The 18343-nt window shown below is 45.4% G+C and overlaps 1 protein-coding gene across 7 annotated transcripts in view; it reads right to left on the bottom strand.

Moving 5' to 3' along the window:
* The window catches only part of ESRRB (estrogen related receptor beta), a 157042-nt gene extending 138755 nt beyond the window's left edge, over positions 1 to 18287 (bottom strand). For 3 of the 7 annotated variants that reach the window (XM_080595630.1, XM_080595629.1, XM_080595631.1), the window contains exon 1: positions 17370 to 18283. Coding sequence is in view for 2 of the 7 variants with exons in the window: in XM_080595632.1 (XP_080451758.1) it covers positions 10128 to 10173 (46 nt within the window). In the remaining 5 variants the exon portion in view is untranslated. Of the gene's footprint in view, positions 1 to 10127; positions 10184 to 17369 lie in introns of all 7 variants that reach the window. The other 4 variants (XM_080595627.1, XM_080595626.1, XM_080595632.1 and 1 more) reach the window with 3 other exon arrangements.
* Between the last annotated feature and the right edge of the window lie 56 nt (positions 18288 to 18343).

The raw sequence follows: 18343 nt of genomic DNA, 5'->3' as shown, positions 1-18343 counted from the left end.
AAGGGCGTGTTAACAAAACAGAGCTCTAAAGGGCTACTTCAGCACGCTCTGAATGAGCAGGTTTGGATTTTGGCAGAAAGCACCATTCATAGGGACCTTACATCCAGATGAGAATCAGGCTAGACTAATTCAAATGGAGATCACCATGAAATAGCATCTAGGCTGAGTTATCTCTGCGTGGTGCTCTCCTGTGCCCTGTAAATACACATTAAGTTAGCATAGACAAGAACAGAACCTCTTGCTCTTGAATAAATCACGTGCCTTGACATGAGCCCCTGGAATCCATTCACAGGGTGAAGCCCCATAGAAACTTGCAGCACAGACTGCCTCCCGCTCTTTGGGAAGCCTGTTCTCCAGAACTGTTGTGCTATGTAAGAATTATTCTTCTGGAGAAATTTCTTTTTGCCACATTATCAGATGACATGATTCACAATTTTAAATTTGTAGAAATGGGATGTTAGAAAATATATAGCCTGTGGAGTTTTTTTTCATGTCTCCTTCTTAAGTTCCCCAAGAAAACAGCTTATGTTTGGAGAAAAAAATATTTTATATATATATATATATATATATATATATATATATATATTCTGTTCTCCAGTTTGGGAGGAAATGTTTGGAAGTCTTCTATGTTAGACCTATTGTTCTGACTAGTAATCGGGAGAGTTTGTTACTCACTCTGGAAAACTTTGATCAAAGAGTAAGTAAGACTTGACACCAAAAGCCACAGTATCAAGAAGCAGGCCCCTGCCCTGAACTGCTCATTGATTCCCTTCTTCATAGGTGATTTCTTGAGCCAGGTTCTCCATCACTAGACTCTTGTTTCACCTTCTTCTTCAGAACATGCAGAGAAGCTGCTTCTGCATTATTAGATTATGCTTGTAAAATGTTACCTGTTCCCCTTGCAAACATTGAGACATGAAGATGGACAGCCTCAGTAGTCCACATAGTAACAAGATTGCAGACAAAACCCATTCAAACATTACTTTTATATAGTGGTACAGAGCAAGAAAAAAAGTAAGGAAGTTCCCTAACAAAAATGTCATTAAGGCTGTGACATGACAGAGATGACTATGGAGTTACTCTTCATCTCTGAGAATTAGTTTATGTTTCCAGATGCCTTGTAAATGATAATTTTCACCACAACTAATTACAGACACACCGTGGTGACTCCCCAGCCATACTTGTATCCCTTTTATGTTATTATTATTATTATTACAAGCAGCATTCAGAACCTCAGTGAGGTCCTGGGCCCTTTGACACTAAACACCATGCATATGTATATATGCAAATATGGTCTTTACTGCCAATACTTTGTAATTTAAGGCCTGGTCTGCATCATTTTTGTATAAACATAACTATCCCACTTCACAGGAGTGATTCTATAAGACTTGCACAGAACAAAGTTATGTAACTATAACCAGATCTATGTTATTCCAGCTTACATCTCCAAAGAAGCTATCTATGCTGAAAGAAGACAAATCCAATGAAAACCAGGGCATCCACAAGCTAGAGGACAGAAGATAAGAGTCAATATAGACATCAGCAGTTTCACATCTGTGTTTTTACAACTGCACCTCAACTTACCTCCTGAAAGAATCTTCTACTGGAAATTTTGGGTGTGCACAGCCTTCTCAGGGATGTGAAACAAAGGTGTCTTGTTTCTCTTGCGTTTGACTGTCTTTTTAACTGTATTATGCTGAGGCTGCAATGTTATTCACCTCTTACTAAATTCCAGGGAATCCACATGCATTAGCAGTATTATGAATGTTCAGAAATAGGGAAGCTCATACCTTTCTAGTTACTAGAGAATCTCTGTGGGTGCGTGGGTGGCTGTGTGTGTGTGTGTGTGTGTGTGTGTGACAGAGAGAGAGAGACTGACCGACCAGTAAATCCTCTGATGCACACGCAGTGAGATGTGAGCCTCAACTGAACTCTTCTGTAATTGGGGCATTTGGACAGTCCCCGTCCCATGCGGATTTCCTGGACTCTAATAAGAGTGAGCTCATTCTGCAGTCTTTCCCTAAGGGATAATAATAAGGTCTTCCTCTTCTACCTGTCACCTATTTCATGAAACTTGCATGAACTTAATACCTTTCAGACTTCTGACTGGGTGCAAAATGTGTTCGAAATTAGATAAAAGCTTCAAAAGTTGCAGAAACTTACCCAGTGCGATCACATACACAGTATTGCCTTAGAAAAGCAGGCCTAACAACAGATCTGGGTTAAACTGACAAGGCATTTTTCTAAGGAACAATGTTGCAATATAATCTGTATTTCATTTACTTTAAAAAAAAAAAAGGCTCAACAAAACTTTCACTTTTAAGCCAAGAAGATCTGGATTTGGAATCAGGATCCCTCACCAGTGCAGTGCTCAGTTTCACCCTTGTTCACTCCTCTTGTGCTGCCATACCCTTCCTCAGAGAGCATGTCCCACCTTGACCCTGCTCTGCCTTACATGCAGCATAGGAAGAGGGCAGCCATGTGCTGCTATGGCTCCATGAGGCTGTCCTGATGATTCTGTGATTGAAGGCAGATTTAGGGACAAGTTTCCTTGGCCCCAGCGTACATGCATGTGCTAACCGTCATCTTTCATATGTTGATAAATGGTCACACACAAACCCTTGGAACTGAAAACCACATCGTTGTGCTAGATTTATTCCCTTTTCTTACCATGTTCTCTGTTTCAAACCACCTCTGTTCACTCTGAGTCTCTTAGGAACTGTGTGGATATCAAGCAATGGTAGGCTGCAGCCTGGACACCTTCCTTTGCTTCCCTTCAGTGCTGTATTACTCCAAAGAGGCTGGGTTGGTTGTCCGCATTCTCAGAATCCAACTTCCTACGAGGCAGGTTTCTTGGAAGAAAATGCTGCAGACAGCTATGTTCTCTAGAGCCAAACCTCAGGATAAATAGGTCTGGATTGTGTTGGTCCCATATGAGGTATCAATGCTATGTCTTTGTCTTATCACTCCACTCCTCCCCCTTCACAATTCCAAAACACTTTCTCTGAATAATCTCAACTGCACTGATTTCTCCCCTCTGCAAGGGAGCCTGGAGCCTGCACTGATATTTTTAGGTAACCCACTTGCTCAGTTTCTTTCCCCTGTGTGAATAGATCCTTCACTTATTCTAACTCATACTGCCGCCACACACGTTCCTCATCTCGTTCTTGTTCTGGCACTCTCTCAGAACTGTAAATGCAGCACCTACTTCTTAGATACATGGCTACATTATCACTTTCTGCTGATTTTTGTGTCTGAGCTCTCCCATGGCTGTACACACTATGACCAGCAGTACAGAGATCATAAGGAAACCTTGATAATGCTTCAACCACTTAATATTTTTATGTAGGAAGCCAAGCAAAAATTCCAATTAGTATTTTTATGATTATTCGTCAAGTCTGATATAGATCCCTTTCCAAAGGAAAGGGAGTAAGATATCCAGCCAGCAGGTAACCTACAACCGAACAAGTTTCTCATCCAAATTCTGTCCTGCTTCATAACAGCAGTTGGCATAAAATATTGCTAGTCTGGCAGGAGGAAGCTTTGGTGCCAAGTTTATTGAAGTAAGAACAAGGAAACTGGTGACAACACAGGATGGGATCAGTCCAGTTGGATAGCTGCATCCAACCCATGCTGCTATCACCTCAAAGGAGTTTCCCTTTTGGTACTAACCTGGGTTCTCACTCTTTCCCGGAGCAGAAGATGGGATCTTAGGAATACCTCTTTACACACACCTCTTCTTTCAGTCTGTGTGCTTTCTCCTATCTAATTGCTTTTTTTTTTTTTTTTTCTTCTTCTCGCTCTCAGTCTTTCTGTTTCCCTCTCCTTTTTATTTTGGCCCACAAACAAACCCCTTCCCCAGCATGTCAACAGCAGTGGGAAGTAACCTAATTAATAGTTCCTTGATAGCCTACCCCACACACGCACACACCCATCCCCCCAGTATCCCACTGGCAATTCAAGAGACCTCTCTAAAGAAAGGAAAATATTTCCATACTAATTAATAACAACATCGGGTATTTCTGGGCGGAAGGATCTCGGATTCCCATCTGGGCCTATATCTCTCGAGCTCACTAAGCAATTGTACCTCAAAACACATTTCCCTTTCCAAATCCTTATGTCATTAACTGTTTATGCTGCTCTCTGCATCAAACATCTTTGTCAGCCTGGCTTGTATGTTGACTGGTATATTTGCAATTGAGTTCAGGCTAAATTCCTTCAGTGCTCAGCTTGTCTCTCTCTTTCAGAACATGGCACTTGCTCATAAACCTACATTGCTTCCCTTATGTCTTCTCCGTCAGGATTCATGTGAGCCAAGGACCTTTCCATGTTGTGGTTCTCCAAGGACACAGATGCTACCAGATCCATTTAAAATGTCTCTGCTGCTTGACATCCCCTGACATCCACTCCACTGTCTCTGTTTCTGCCACAACCACTTTTAAAAAATCAAGTGCTGCTTTTGAATCACGTCTGCAGAGATGGAGGAGTTCTCAGAGCTGACTGATCTATGGCACAGATTTTTTTCTATAAGGCTTGTGTCTTCATGTAGTAGTATAGTCCCACTACTGTCTTCTTGTGCAAGAAGGGAAAAGTAGATGCTTCACTGGGGACTGTGTTTAGAGTTGGGCTTCCAGGGAAGAGAGGGACCATGTGAGAATTTTTCCATCCTGGCCTGGAATCACCAAAAGTTGTGTCTCCTGCCCCTAGAAATGACCTGAGACAACTAGACTAGTTAGTTCCTCTATATCTCGGGCCAGCAAAAGAATGAAAAGCAAATTAAGACAAATGTGGGAAACACTGGTGCTTCTGAAAAAATACAGAAAGGCAGAGCTCTTCCCAATGAGAAGAAACAATAGGGGTCCTGTACCACCTACCAGTTCCTTAAAGCTGTGACAAACAAGCAAAAGTATTTCCTACAAGCCCTATACAGACAGAATTGTGATAGGAGACACCAGCACTGAAAGAGACTTCCAGATCCCATCCTACACACTAGAGGACACCAGGCTGTCTCCAGGGACTATCAAAGTAGCAGGAACAAGAACAACAGCTACAGAAAGGTTCACAGCAAGAAGATTCCCGTAAACATGGGTCCCTCTTCTACACAGAGTTAGCTTGAAAAATACTTTCAGATAAACGTTTAGATAAAACAAATGCAGAAGGAGCACATTTACTAAGTGGTGAGCTGGCAAAAGGCATCTTCAAAACAGAGCAGTAAAGAAAGACCTGTAAAATGCAACAAACAAGGGAGATAAGTGAGGTGCCTCCACATATTCTGTCGCTGTGGTGCTGCATGCACAGCCTCCACCATGTCACATACTCCACGTGTCCATTTCCTATGCCAGCCTTCTTCTGAAGAGCCTTTTAGAGCCTTAGGAGCCCCAGCTGCTCCCCAAGCCTCCCTACATCCTCATAGCCCCCAGAGCCTGCCTGGCCACAGATTTGCCCAGTCTCCGCAAAAAAAACCTGCACAGCAATGCCTTGCACAGCAAAGCATGCGTTTCCATCCACAAGGCTGAAAGAAGGAAGGATGGAAGGAACGGCAGAAGAAAGGATCCCCTTTTAAAGGAGAGGGAAGAAGGATGGCAACAGAGGCAAATAGGAGGGAGAGTGAGAGGGGCCATAAATTCCCTTCTAATTCCAAATAATTCCGATTACATGGATGAGTAGTTTTCAATCAGAAAGATAATCTCAAAGATAGATGGCAGGATAATTGCTCGTTGGCGCGACGTAAATATTGTGTCGTTTCTATTAATCTCAGCGAATCGGGTGTCAGGGTTGTCACTCATTCATCAAAACAAATTAAAAAAAACATATTAAAAAAAGAGAGCGATGCTAGAGGGAGGGGGATGTGTATCCAATAAGCAGCTGAAGGCGTGCAAGGTAATGAATGCTGCTTACATGCTGTTTGTATTTTTTGGTTTATAAAAGCTAAAAGTAATTCAGGGAGTAGGTCTTTATTAACCTCTCAGTAGGGACTGCAAGGGGCAGTGCTGCATGCAGAACAGCAATAGGGCTGCAGAACGGGACAGGGATAGCACAACAGGGGGAAGGAATCAAAAAACAGGCCCCAGATATCAGGACTGGGTAGTCTGGGCAGGAGGTACTGCAGAATCACAGCACCTGGGAGAAAGGACACAGATCACACCATAAAACAAAGGCAGTGCCACCACCCACCACATGTAGGAGTGGACAGGGAATGGAGAGCGGTGTGGGGAGGTTGGCAAACAGGGCACACGGTGCTCCTTGGTGCAACTTGCCAACCAGTTGCAGGATGACAGCGTGTCTCTGCCTCACTGTTATAACCTGCTCCCTGGCACTGCCTCCCTTAGGTGTCGTGCTTCCTCTCCCCAGCCCTGTAACCTGCCTGGCCTCAGGCACTCTCCTTATGGGGCAAATACAGCCCTTCAATCCCCTGGCCAGGCAGTAGCCTACTCTCTTGGTTCGTTTCTGCTGACCCAGCAGGAAAAAGCACCCCCATTTCCCAGCACTCTCCCATTCTGAAGCGATCCCTCACTTGCCTGGGCCCACACCTACACGTAATAGCTTGGGTCACACACTGGTCATTCACCATTATATCACCCCAATTGCACAGCTAATTTCCTTGGGAAGACCCTCATTCCACTCTGATATCTCTTTCCTGTGGGTTGACACCTCTTTTCCCAGGTTAGAAGCCCTAATCTTAGCATCTGTGCATGGGATTTTCTCTGGTGAGTGCTGGTCTGAAACCACCACTCACAGCACAGAGCTGGCACGGGTTTGCAGGTCCAGACAGCTTGGAGCAAATGACCTCAAAGAAAAGGCTGCCCACGTACCTTTCTCCTTTCCCAGGGATATAGTCACATCACTCCAAGAGTGGAAAACTTGCACTATAGACCATAGCCTTCAGCCATGCCATCCTGTGCTGCGCCCCACAAGAGCTGGTGGACCCATCTAGAAAAGCATTTGGACAGATGAATGCCCCAGGAAACTCAGCTGTGGGCAGGAAGCAGTTCATAACTGAGCAGGGAGGTTCTCCCAGTCAGAACTAGTTGGGCCTGCTGCTCACTGCTGTGATGTGACAGGGAGTCCTTACCGTGCATCACGACCATCTGAAATCACTGAGGATCCTGTGGTCCTCTCACAACAAGTCGCCTCAGTTTGGTGTTGCCTATGTAGTATTTTTGTGGGGCTTGAAAGCAACTGTTCCTTTCCCTGCCTGCAGTCTGGAGTGGCCACAACACTGCTTGAAGCTTGGGCTCTGACTGATGTGTTGCAAGTACTTTGGGATGAAAGAAATGCAAAGGTATTATGTTTTTAGACCAGGCTTAGTCTGTCAACTAAGACAAGTTTTACCCTCCTGAGCTCCAGGAAGAAGCTGACAGATTTTGGCTGTAAGATAGCTTAGTGCTTTGCAAACAGCCTGCTAACACAAGGACCTGAACCAGTGCCCAGTGGCTGTCTTCACTAAACGGATTTGAAAAATGCTAATATTTCATCCCTGGCCACAACAGTGTTTCTGTTCATTTACTGCTGTTGTTTGTTAAGTGAACTTATTTATTTAAAATGCCATTCTATGGGCAGCTCCTGTTGAAAGCTGGAAACAAATTCCCCATGGATGTCCTCATGCCAGGCTATGGCAGACCTGGTCCCAATGTAGGCCAAGATTCATTAGGATTGAGTGCTGTTCTCACTGCACGGTCCTCTGGGACAGACGGAGCGGAGAGACTTGTCCCAGCAATACTTTTAACCTGTCAATCCAGCCAGCAACGCAATATCCGCTGGGGATTTCAGCTGCTTCTGTGATCCTGCCTTATCTCCCTACATCCCCTGGCATGCCCGCCACTCGGTGAAATGTCACTTCTCTCTCCCCTTCTTCCAAGATGGAAGTGAACTTGTGTGCCTGGCAGGGGGGCTGACAGACATGAGCTGAAAGGCTGTCAAGGACCCACTGAAAAGTGGGCAAGCCATGCTGTGTCAGATTTCGGGGTCTAACACTGCAGCTTTCTGTCTGCTCTTGGGCCAGCTCTAAATGGAGCCTTTGATAGGCAGCCAGGCAGCTGTCATCACAGGGTCAGCCTCAGAAGCAGGAGGGTACGAGCACCTGGGAAGCACATGCCAGTGCGCGGAGAATAGCAGCAGCATTGTAAGGCTGGGCACTGCCGGGAACCAGGGGCGCTGGAACAAGGGGAAGGCCGAGCGTTAGACAACGGGATGCACCGAGTGCATCTGTCCACAAATCCCAGAGAAACCTCAGTTCCACGGTGACTTCGCATGGGTGAAGTGCCACCACAAAACCAGCCTCCTAACTCCTCAGTGCTCATCTCTCTCGCTAAGAAATTAGCCTAAAGGAAACTCCTAAGAGGGGAAAATGTGCAAAGAAAGTTATCTCTGATAACCACTCAATGTCATATCCCACTTCCCATGAGTGGGGACAGCAGTGGCCTTTTACTTTCCTGTGGCTGAACTCAGGGCACCTAAGCACGAGTAGATGCTCGAGAGCAGCGTGCCTCCTCCCACTACACCACAGCTTTTCCAGCCTGCACCTATGTAGGTCCATAATACAAGAGACTCAGCTCACCCCGATGGCCGTGAGGGAAGAATAAAATGCTACACTGAAAGAGATCTCCATGATTGCTTCACCCAGGGGCCTGATACCCATGTCCATGCAAGCTGGAGTTGCAATTATGAGCCCAATTTACAACTACCAATTAAACCAGTTCTATCACTCCAGAACAAGAGTTGGTCCTTTGCTTAGACTCAGGGAACTTTCAAGTTACACCTGAAACACCTTGAGGTGGGAACCAGCTGACAGTCTGGACCCTCAGATAATGCTTTTTTTCCTTTCCTTCTTCCAGAGACACTCTTGGAAAAACGGCACCTGTGGAGTGAGAGTTCTGTCACAAATGAGAGATTGGATGAAACTGAAAACGTTAGTAAATAATGAACAGCTAGTCATCAGCAAAAGAGCAGGTCAAAAACTCAGTTGCACCAGGGTCTGTGCTAGGACTACTGATATATATTATGAGTGACCTGAAAACTGCTGGTAGAAAACTGCAGATGACAGCTTTGTTTAAATTAATCAAGGTAAATGTGGACTCAGAAGAACCTCAGACTGACAAAGCTGGATAGAAAGGCAGACAATTGAGAGTGAAATCTAGCATCAGCCAAAGCCAGGCAGGGCAGACTGTATTCAGCACTTCCATAGGGCTGGAATTTCCAAATGAATACAGGAAACATAGACATTTCGATGGTAGTGACCTTTAATTCTACAGCAGTGTCAAAAAAAAAACAAAAAACAACACAAAACACCACTCATTCAGATGCCCCAGGAAGGAAATACTAAGTGATAATAGATAGGAATTTTTGTCCCTATGTTCTGTACTCTACAGAGGCACTGTCTCTTAAGGGAAATGCTTTTACCCTTTTTTTTCCCCTTCCTCAGATACTACCATAAAGAGCACACTGGAACTATGCCCTCTCTCAGAGAGAGCTACCACAGTCAGTTAACACTGGATAACTTGTGGATGAAGACAGTAAGAAGAAAAGTGCAAAGCTGAGAGATGAAAGTGCCTGAAGAAACCACTGCAACACACTTCTTTGCAATAGGAGCATGGCACAGCACTCAATGACAGGAAAAAGCAAGTCCTCATTTAGAATATATGAAGCCACATTAACTCATGGGACTTACCCCCACCAGGTAGCACTCAAGATACTGATTAAGCAGGATTTAAAATAGGATTAATTAGGAGTATGAATTATGAGGTGATCTATACAGGCTCTCCAGTCCTCTGTTCTCTCACCGACAGCAGCCAAAACTTGCTGCAAGAAACTCAGAGTAGTTTGGGATAATCTGCCTCCTAACATTAGGATACGAATATAAATTATAATCTCAATAGAGATTCAATTTAAACCTGCAGCATGTGGTGCCCTACTTCCCCAAAACCTCATAAGCTGGTAGGACTCCGCACAGTGCAGGGTAACGGTGCTCCTACAGAACGTTCCTACAGAAAGAGATTAGAACTGTACATTGCTGTCCCCTCACCTGGCCAAGGCACCACCAACTGGATCCACCTTCTAGGAGAAAAGGCAAAGAATACCCACGCTTGGAGGCTGAAGTCAACCTCAAACCAGCAGGAGAAAAAGCTTACCCTCCCGACTGCATGCTCCAAATCCAGCTCTCCTGGAGCACCTCATATCAACCACCCTGGGAAAGAGCACAAAAGGAGCAGGCAGATAATTGGTGCAAATTTGTATGATAACTTGTGCATCTTAGCCCACCTAGGTCTATTTCAAGTGCTGGATGCCTCCTTTCTGTATAAATCCTCTGCACCTTCTTCTCTCCAGACCTCCCTCCTCTGTCCCTCTAGATGAGGAGATAGCTGTGGGCACCAGAAGCTACAGGAAGATAAGTCTGACTTGTTACCCAGAGGCAGAACAACTGCACCAGCCATGTGAACCCAGCTTGCCGGGGTCAGGCTACAGAGCACTGCAGGATACAAAAAGCCATCAAAGGGAAAAATGATAATCTTCCTTCCCTGGTTACATTTCCCAGCTCTGCCTCACCCTTCCCTGACCTTTACAGACTGACAACCCACTAAAGATGAACATACACACACAGACACACACACCCCTTGCACACAGCATTCCCCACACTGTGTAACAGCCCAGGACCAGCCAGCTCCAACACTCGGTGGCATCAGGATTGATGCTACCCTATGAAAACACTTCTATTATACATTCCCTTTAAACCTGCTCCACTTAGGATGGGATAGGCACAGCAGAGCCTCTCCAGACTGGTGAGTACAAGCTCATCCTAGGAAAAGTTCGCTCACTTCCCCTCAGCCTCTGCCAGCCTCCCTGGAGCACTATGAGGACTGTACAGAGACTTCACTGCATGAGCACCTGTGGGGACATCCAGAGCCCCGCTCACTCCTCCTCCCATGCAGAGCAGCACAGCGCTCATGGCTCCCAGCTGTGAGAAATGCAGACCTGCTCTTCAAGGGATGGATTTTCAGAGTCCTCTGGACAGTGAGGCGATGTGAGAGAGGACACCTCCAGCTAGCGGGGAACACAGGGGTATATTTACCACGTGTCCCAGCTGAAAAGCAGGAATGTCAGGGCCATAAGGCAGCATAATCTGCAGCAACGGCCCAAGACAATCTAGGCCTGACAGTAAGGCAGATTCCCCAACAGCACAAAGGGTGAATGCTAACCTCCTCCAAGAGCCCTACTGCTCCATTTTGTCTCTCAAATGCCAAATTGACAACACACAGAGTCCAATGTCACAACAAAAGCCTGGAAGCCCTGGTCCTGAGCCTGGCTCACCCACATTAACACCTCCCTGGCCCTGACTTCATTACTTCCCTGCTCCTCTGTTTCTCCACAACAAGTTTCTCTGGGGATGGTGTTGATCAGGGTGGCCATGCTTGAGCAGCTCTCTGGAGATGCTGGGAAGGGAAAACTGGAGGACAGAGCAGGTTGGTTATAGTGCATTTGGTTACAGATTGCACTCCTTTCCTGCCTCCATCAGCCTTCTGCTCCTGCACTACAGCCAAATCCTTCTGATCCCACACCTGGACCCCATTCAGACCCCTTCTGTCACTGATTAGCTACATTGCCCTGAGGGCACCCTAAAGGCAGAGCTCCTTACAGAGGGCACAGGTCTCTCCAGAGCATGCTCACGGACTCAGCTGTATGCACACAGCGCTTCTGACCACACTCCCACTGGCTAATCCATCAGCACTCAGACACAGACTACATGGCTATCCAAACCTCACGGAGGCCTCTGGGAGGATTTCCACTGACTTCCACAAACAGTGAGTCAGACTCATTTGTCTCTCCAAGGAACACATTCTTAGGATTCCCCCCATGGACAGTAACCTACCAGTCTCCAGATACCAAATGACTAACCTCACATGGCTGCACATCCTCCTGGCACTGCAGACTTTCAGGCTTCTCTTCTCCAAATATCATGTTCAGTCTGGTTTGCTTTCACTTGAACGTTTCCTGGCACCAGGGACCTTTATTTCATACTATTGTTTCTAATTTCCGAATCCCTTTGGCATTTCCACACCACAGTCACTGGTTACAGTGCTCCCAATTTAGTATCCTCTGTGGATTTAATTAATAGTCTCCTTACCTCCTCTTCTATACATCTAATGAAAAGGATTAATCATACCAGGCTGAATGCTGATCCCTGTCCCACCTCACTGGCCATCTCATACCATTACATACCAGCTTTTCAATGGCTAAGACAAGATCTTTCTGTCTCAAACTTATACGATTCTTTTCTGATGATCATCCTTTGACCAGTTTTCAGTGTCCACTCTCTTTCCTATCTGGAGAACAAATGAACACTGCTAATGGGATTTCATATAGCAGAATCAAACACTTCAGTAGGACTCAGATACATGTAAAATATCAGACGAGAATGTGAGTGAACAAGCAAAAGCAACTGAAAGCTAAGAACACTTGCCTGGCCTGGTTTACTCTCCATACTGTCTTCACAGATGTCATTACCTGCTCCTAAGAGCTCCACATCATTTCTTTCTCTTTTCCACCTCAGTTTCCAAGGAGATACATCCACCAGAAGAACCTCAATACTTCCACCACCCCTATCCCTTGCTTCCAGCCTCCCTTGAGCACGTTTCTCCTCACGTCATTTTACACTAAAGCTGTGAGTAAGAAAAACAAAGGTACATTCTGAAGAGCTCAAGAATTTATATAAAGGTATCTGCAGTAGCTGGAGGTACTTGCATTTGCACGTAAAGGCACATTCAGCCCTGGAAAGCTCCCCACTGCCACATGCCCTCACTTAGAAAAGGGAGCACTCTGGAAAAGGGGAAGGGGTAGGACCCCCTATTTCTGAGCAGGACTGCTTCACTCACCTGAGGTCTGAGCAAAGCAACATCTGACACTGCTGAAACCTGCCCTCTTGCCCTGGGGCCAGCAGCAGAAAAAAAGAGGTGCTCTGGATGGGCACCTCTTTCTCTCTCTCAGCCTTATCGCCTTTGTTCCTGGCTAAACTTCTCACAAGAAGGAAGTGGCCGTAGAAAGCGCTCAACATCCAGAGGCACTTTGCAGCTTCAGTTACAACTGCTGCATTTAAGTTACCTGTGGATCACTAATGATGATGCTGACAGATATATCTCAAGAAGAACGAGACCAATGCTCTACCTATCTCATTCTGAGGCCTGAAAAAAAAAAATCAATTTATTTGTTATCTGAACATCTCTCAAGGAAGATGGCAGGACAAATGTGTCCTTCCCATACGCATACCATTTGCTGGGTTGGAGCACAGGTCCATTTTCCTCCTCAGGGAAGGCAAGATACACTGCTTCCCAGAATGTCTCAAGATTGATACAAGGCTACTATGAGCGGGCTAACAGATTGGTTAAAACTTGATTAGAAGATCAGTCTCAGAGGGCGATGGCTATATACTACCTCGAGGTCAGTAACAAGATGTATGCAGGGGTGCATCCTGAGACCCGACCTGTTTAAAATCTGTATGGATGATTTGGAGGATGAGAACGTGCTTTGTCACATCAAGTTTGCACTTGACACAACACTGGGGGAGGTGGTCAATATACTCAAAGCACAGCTGCCATCCAGAAGGACCTACACAAGCTGCAGGAATTGGGCTAAGATGAACCTTATGGAATTCAGCAATGACAAATGCAAAGTCCTACACCTTGAAAGAAATAATACACTGCAGCAGTACACAGCATGCAATGCCTGGTTGGGCAGCAGTTTTGCTGAAGAGGACCTGGGGCCTGATAGGCAGTAAGCTGAGTAAGAGCCAGCAGCGTGCCCTGGCAGCAAAAATGGCCAACAGTACCCTCAGCCCTATTCACAGGACCTCAGTTAGTAGGAATGTAATTATTTCCCTTCAATTGACACTTGTCAGACTACATCTTGAATATGGTGTTCAGATTTGGGGGCCTCAGTACAAGAGAGAGATTGACAAATAGGAGCAAGTTAAATGGAAGACGAACAAGGTGGTCAGGGAAGCTGGAGTACGTGCCTTGCAAGGGAGGACTGAGGGCACCAGGCTTGTTTAGCCTGGAGAAGAGGCGGCCTTGGAGGGACCTAGCAGCAGACATTCAATTCAGACACCTACCAGGAGCTTACCAAGAGCCAGACTCTACAGAGGTATGCAGAGGGATGTCAATACACAACAGATAGAAACAGAAACAAGAGAGGTTCACAGTGGATAGAAGAAAAAGCTTTTCCAGCATGAATACTGTCAAGCATTGGTACAAGCTGCACAGAGAGGCTGTGCCATCTCCATCTTTGGAGGTTTTCAAGATGTAACAGGATAATTTTTATCAAGAGCCTCCAAAGATCTTGTCACTGATCTCACTTAATACTTAAAATAAATAAAAATTTAAAAGTCCCATGAAACTCAGGGAAAGAGTGAAGCGTTGATAGTGAAGTTCCCGTATTCTGAAAAGGACAAATGGATGTTGTCAGGGAACTCCAGATCGGTTAAGCTTGATCTCAGCCTGGACAAAACAATGAAACAGTTAATTCAGAATTATTATGGGAAAAATAAAATCAGAGGCTAAAAATATAATGGAAACTAGGTCTTGTTAGGCTGCTACCCTGCTGCCTTCTCTCTCTGGCTCTTTCTTCCTTTTTTTCTAAGGCAGGATGACAAGCTCTGGGCTAGGCTGCAGGAGAGAGGGGGGCAGACCTTTGCCCAAGGACTGGCAGGTAAGAATGCCAGGGAGAGCCATGTCCCCATGGAAATAGAGGGGCAGAGCTGGGGGCTACAACCTCTGCTCCTGATTAAAGGCAGGCTGCACGCCTGCCTCTGGAGGAACAAATATCATGAGGAGCTTGGGGCAGTGTAAGCAGCTGGGCAGGGTACTGAGATGTGCCCTGGTCTGAAGCAAGGAGGACACTGGGCAAAGTTGTCAGGAACCAGTGTCTCCCACCATCTTCATGAGCAGATGAGAACAAAGGACAAAATTATTTGCTTCTAACTTCCTTCTATTACATCTCAAGTAGCAAATGCGTACTGTGAGCAACCTACATGGTATGCAATCTATGGATTAAAAACTGGCTTCCCATTTGAGATCCAAGAGCGTCTGTCAGTGGTAAGACAGCACTAAACAGAGACTAGCAGAAGCTTGCCTTGGCCCACTGCAATTCCAACTCGTTGGTTGACATACTACATACAGATTGGTGGAATGAATTAAAACGAGGAGAGAGGCTACTCTCAACCACATAATTATCACCATTCCTTATAACTCAGCAACACGCAGCCCAACGCAAAGTACAAAGTGGGACTGATGCTGCAGGGGATCATCACAGAGGCAGACTTGGGAGTCCCAGGCACAACACGAGCTCTCATGTAAACCTCGTATCTATCACGTGGGAAAGTTAGAGGAATGGGTAAGCATCTTGCATGCATCAATAAGGCAGTCAGGGGATCCCTTGCCCCACAGCAGGTGCAAGCTTTTTGCTCCCTTGTTTATTCAACACTGAGAGGACACAGCATGGCAAAGCACCTGAGAGCAGTGCGCCGGTCTTGTCATCAGAAACATAAGGAGTTCCAGAGCCAGGAGGCTGAAGGGTGCAGCTTCAGATTGAGGTATTGCCATGCTGCCTCCTCATGGTAAGGGGAATTATGCGACAGACAAGGCAGATGAACTCACAGTGGCTTAGGGCCCTTTGCACAAGCTTAGTTACAACATGGACAAGTGTTTATGAATCCTTACAGACATTCTGCATGAACTTCTGTTGCAGGAATTTGTTTGCACCCTGAGCAGGATGCACCATCATGGATTGCTGCAAGACAGACTGTGCACATCTGAGAACTTATTAAAAGCTGTCTACGGAGGATGTGCGACAGGGCTCTGTGGAGATATGGACAGATTGCACAAGGTCACTGGAGACATGACTGGCTCACAGCTAGCCCGGTTAGTTGTATTTGCTCTTTCCAACAGCTCAGTTCCCAAAAAAGACCCTCATCTCTATCCTTCAGTAATCAGTCAAGGGTCAAAAGAAATGCAGAAACCATCCCAGAAAATGAAAGGAAAGCTGATTTCATACAACCAATTTCCCTTTTACTGAGAGCTGCCACAAATAGTCCCCAGTGCAAGTCCTCTTTGATACGTAGGCTAAGAGACAAAGTAGTTCTGAGTGCTCCTGTGTCACTCCATAAAAGCACCGCAATAGCCCACAGTAGCTGACCACTAGCGCCCTACCACTACAGTTCCTGCTCTGTTCCTCACGCTCCTTTTTGCCAGGAGGCATTGTCTATTCAGTCCTTGCTGGATTGTTTTGTGGAGCACTCTGATTAGAGCTGAACCAAAATCACCCAACCCTTGTGGACCTTTTTTTTTCCCCCCTCCTACTATCAGAATGAGATTTCATCTTGATGTTCAGAGCCTGGAGACCCAGAGGCCAGAGGTCACCACACGATCCACTGAGCCACCCAGTCCCTAGATCACAATGTTAACAAATCACCATTTATCTTTGTTACTGCAGCAAGTGTCCAAGGCAAAACGGTGCCAAAGATCACATCTGTTGGGATAACCTATTGATTTGTGTCATATTCTGCCCAATCCCTATTTTATTCTTGCTCAAGCAGAGGTCAAGGCAGGTTAAAAATAACTCCTTCAGTCTGAGGTGCTGGACTGAGGAATTTAAAGGCAGCTTGTTCTTCCCAAGGGTGGGGGCTCAAAAAAAATCTCTCCAACAAGCAACAGGAGTAGTAAAGCAACAGCCATCACCAGCAAGAACTTGCACTTGGGGAACTCATGCCATGAGAGAAGGTTTTGCAGCTTTAACTAGAAAACTTTTTTTTTTTTTTAAGAGAGAATAAATCAGTCTTCTTAGTTCATTCAAGCAACTAAGCATTACAAAAGTTTACGTGATGTACATACACAGTGTATGCTCTGAAGTACCAGCGCAGGCTGGTGCAGCTTCTATTACAGCATTCACACCTCCTAGCCAAAGTACACAGACCAGCATCAGCATAATTCATTGTCCTTATTCCACAGTAAGTTACATTTTTGAGCTTTATTACAGGGGTAAAAGGAACAAAAAGATCAGAGTTGAAGGTGTTACTGCTGTTCCTAATACTTATGTTCATGTATCATTTTTGTCAGAGAACTCCCCAGGTAGATGCAAATTTTTATTTATATTATTTTATCCCATTTCAAAACACTTTACACAGGAGTTAAATTGCCAACACTTTAGAGATATTTTACCTTCCATTAAAATTATGGCCTGTAGGAAATTAAATTTTAAACTAATACACATTTCCCCAGCTTTTTCATTAAAGAAACATAATGTTCGTTCAAAGCAGAAAACAGATCTTTAGAGCATCTACATGGCCTCCTGAAAATTTTTCCCAATGATACAAAAGAGGATCTTACCTTTACTCTGGCTTCATAATTCCACTCCTATACACAGACGAGTAAGAAAGTAGCCCAGTTTATTTCATCTTCTAACACCAGAGTTGCTGATATTCTTACTAAAGCTCAGCAGGTTCTAAGGGAGCCCTAACAAGTGGACAAGTCCTCTTTTTCCCTCCACACAAATACACATTTGAATATAGTTCATCTAACGAGCACACTACAGAAGGCCTCTGAGGTCTTCTGCAGAAGGAAGGAGATTAAAGCAACCTGTGCTACCAGGTGGTAGAAATAACCACTCTGATGGAGAGAGAGAGAGAAAATAAAACCTCCATCTTATTAACAGTCCTATTACCAGCACCTTGCCTGTGGAGGAAAGGGTATCAAGAACTGCAATGAGTCTCAGAGAATTCCCTTGCTTATCCGATAAAATCCCGATAAAATTCCTTCCCTTTCCATTTCCTCCTTGGAGCTGAGGGGCCACTGCATTTTAGGAGCATGCTTTAGTCATAGCACTCTGGTCAAGAAACAACAACAAAAACTAATTGGCCTTGTGTAGAAGAAGTAGTGTGGCCAGGATGGTGTGCAGCACCTCCTTGGGAAGTGAACATGCAGAAACCCCACCTCCGACAGGACGATGGTGTAAAACTGCCCAGATGCAACGTGAAAAGCCTTTGTATGAGGTAGTTTACTGAATTACAGCAATAAAAGCTGGGCTCTGTGTCTGATGATCCAGACATCAGCCACCTTACTGCTGTCACAACAAGCACAAGAAATATCAGAAGGGGCTGATGTTCTCCTGGACTTGCAGAGAGGCACAGGAGGTGCAGCCATTTCACCCTTCCTCAGCATCCTGCAGTTTTGGCAGAGACGGCAGGGGATACTAGCCAAAACCTCTCCTAGACACCAACAAGAAACACCTGTTAGTACGCAAAACTGCTGTGTCCCATGGCTAAGCAGGCCCTGAGATCACTGACCGTCGCAGGATCCCGCAT

Source organism: Anser brachyrhynchus (assembly GCF_964034855.1).
Source record: "Anser brachyrhynchus genome assembly, chromosome: 5".
Taxonomy (NCBI): domain Eukaryota; kingdom Metazoa; phylum Chordata; class Aves; order Anseriformes; family Anatidae; genus Anser; species Anser brachyrhynchus.
This window is presented reverse-complemented; position numbering and strand designations above follow the sequence as displayed.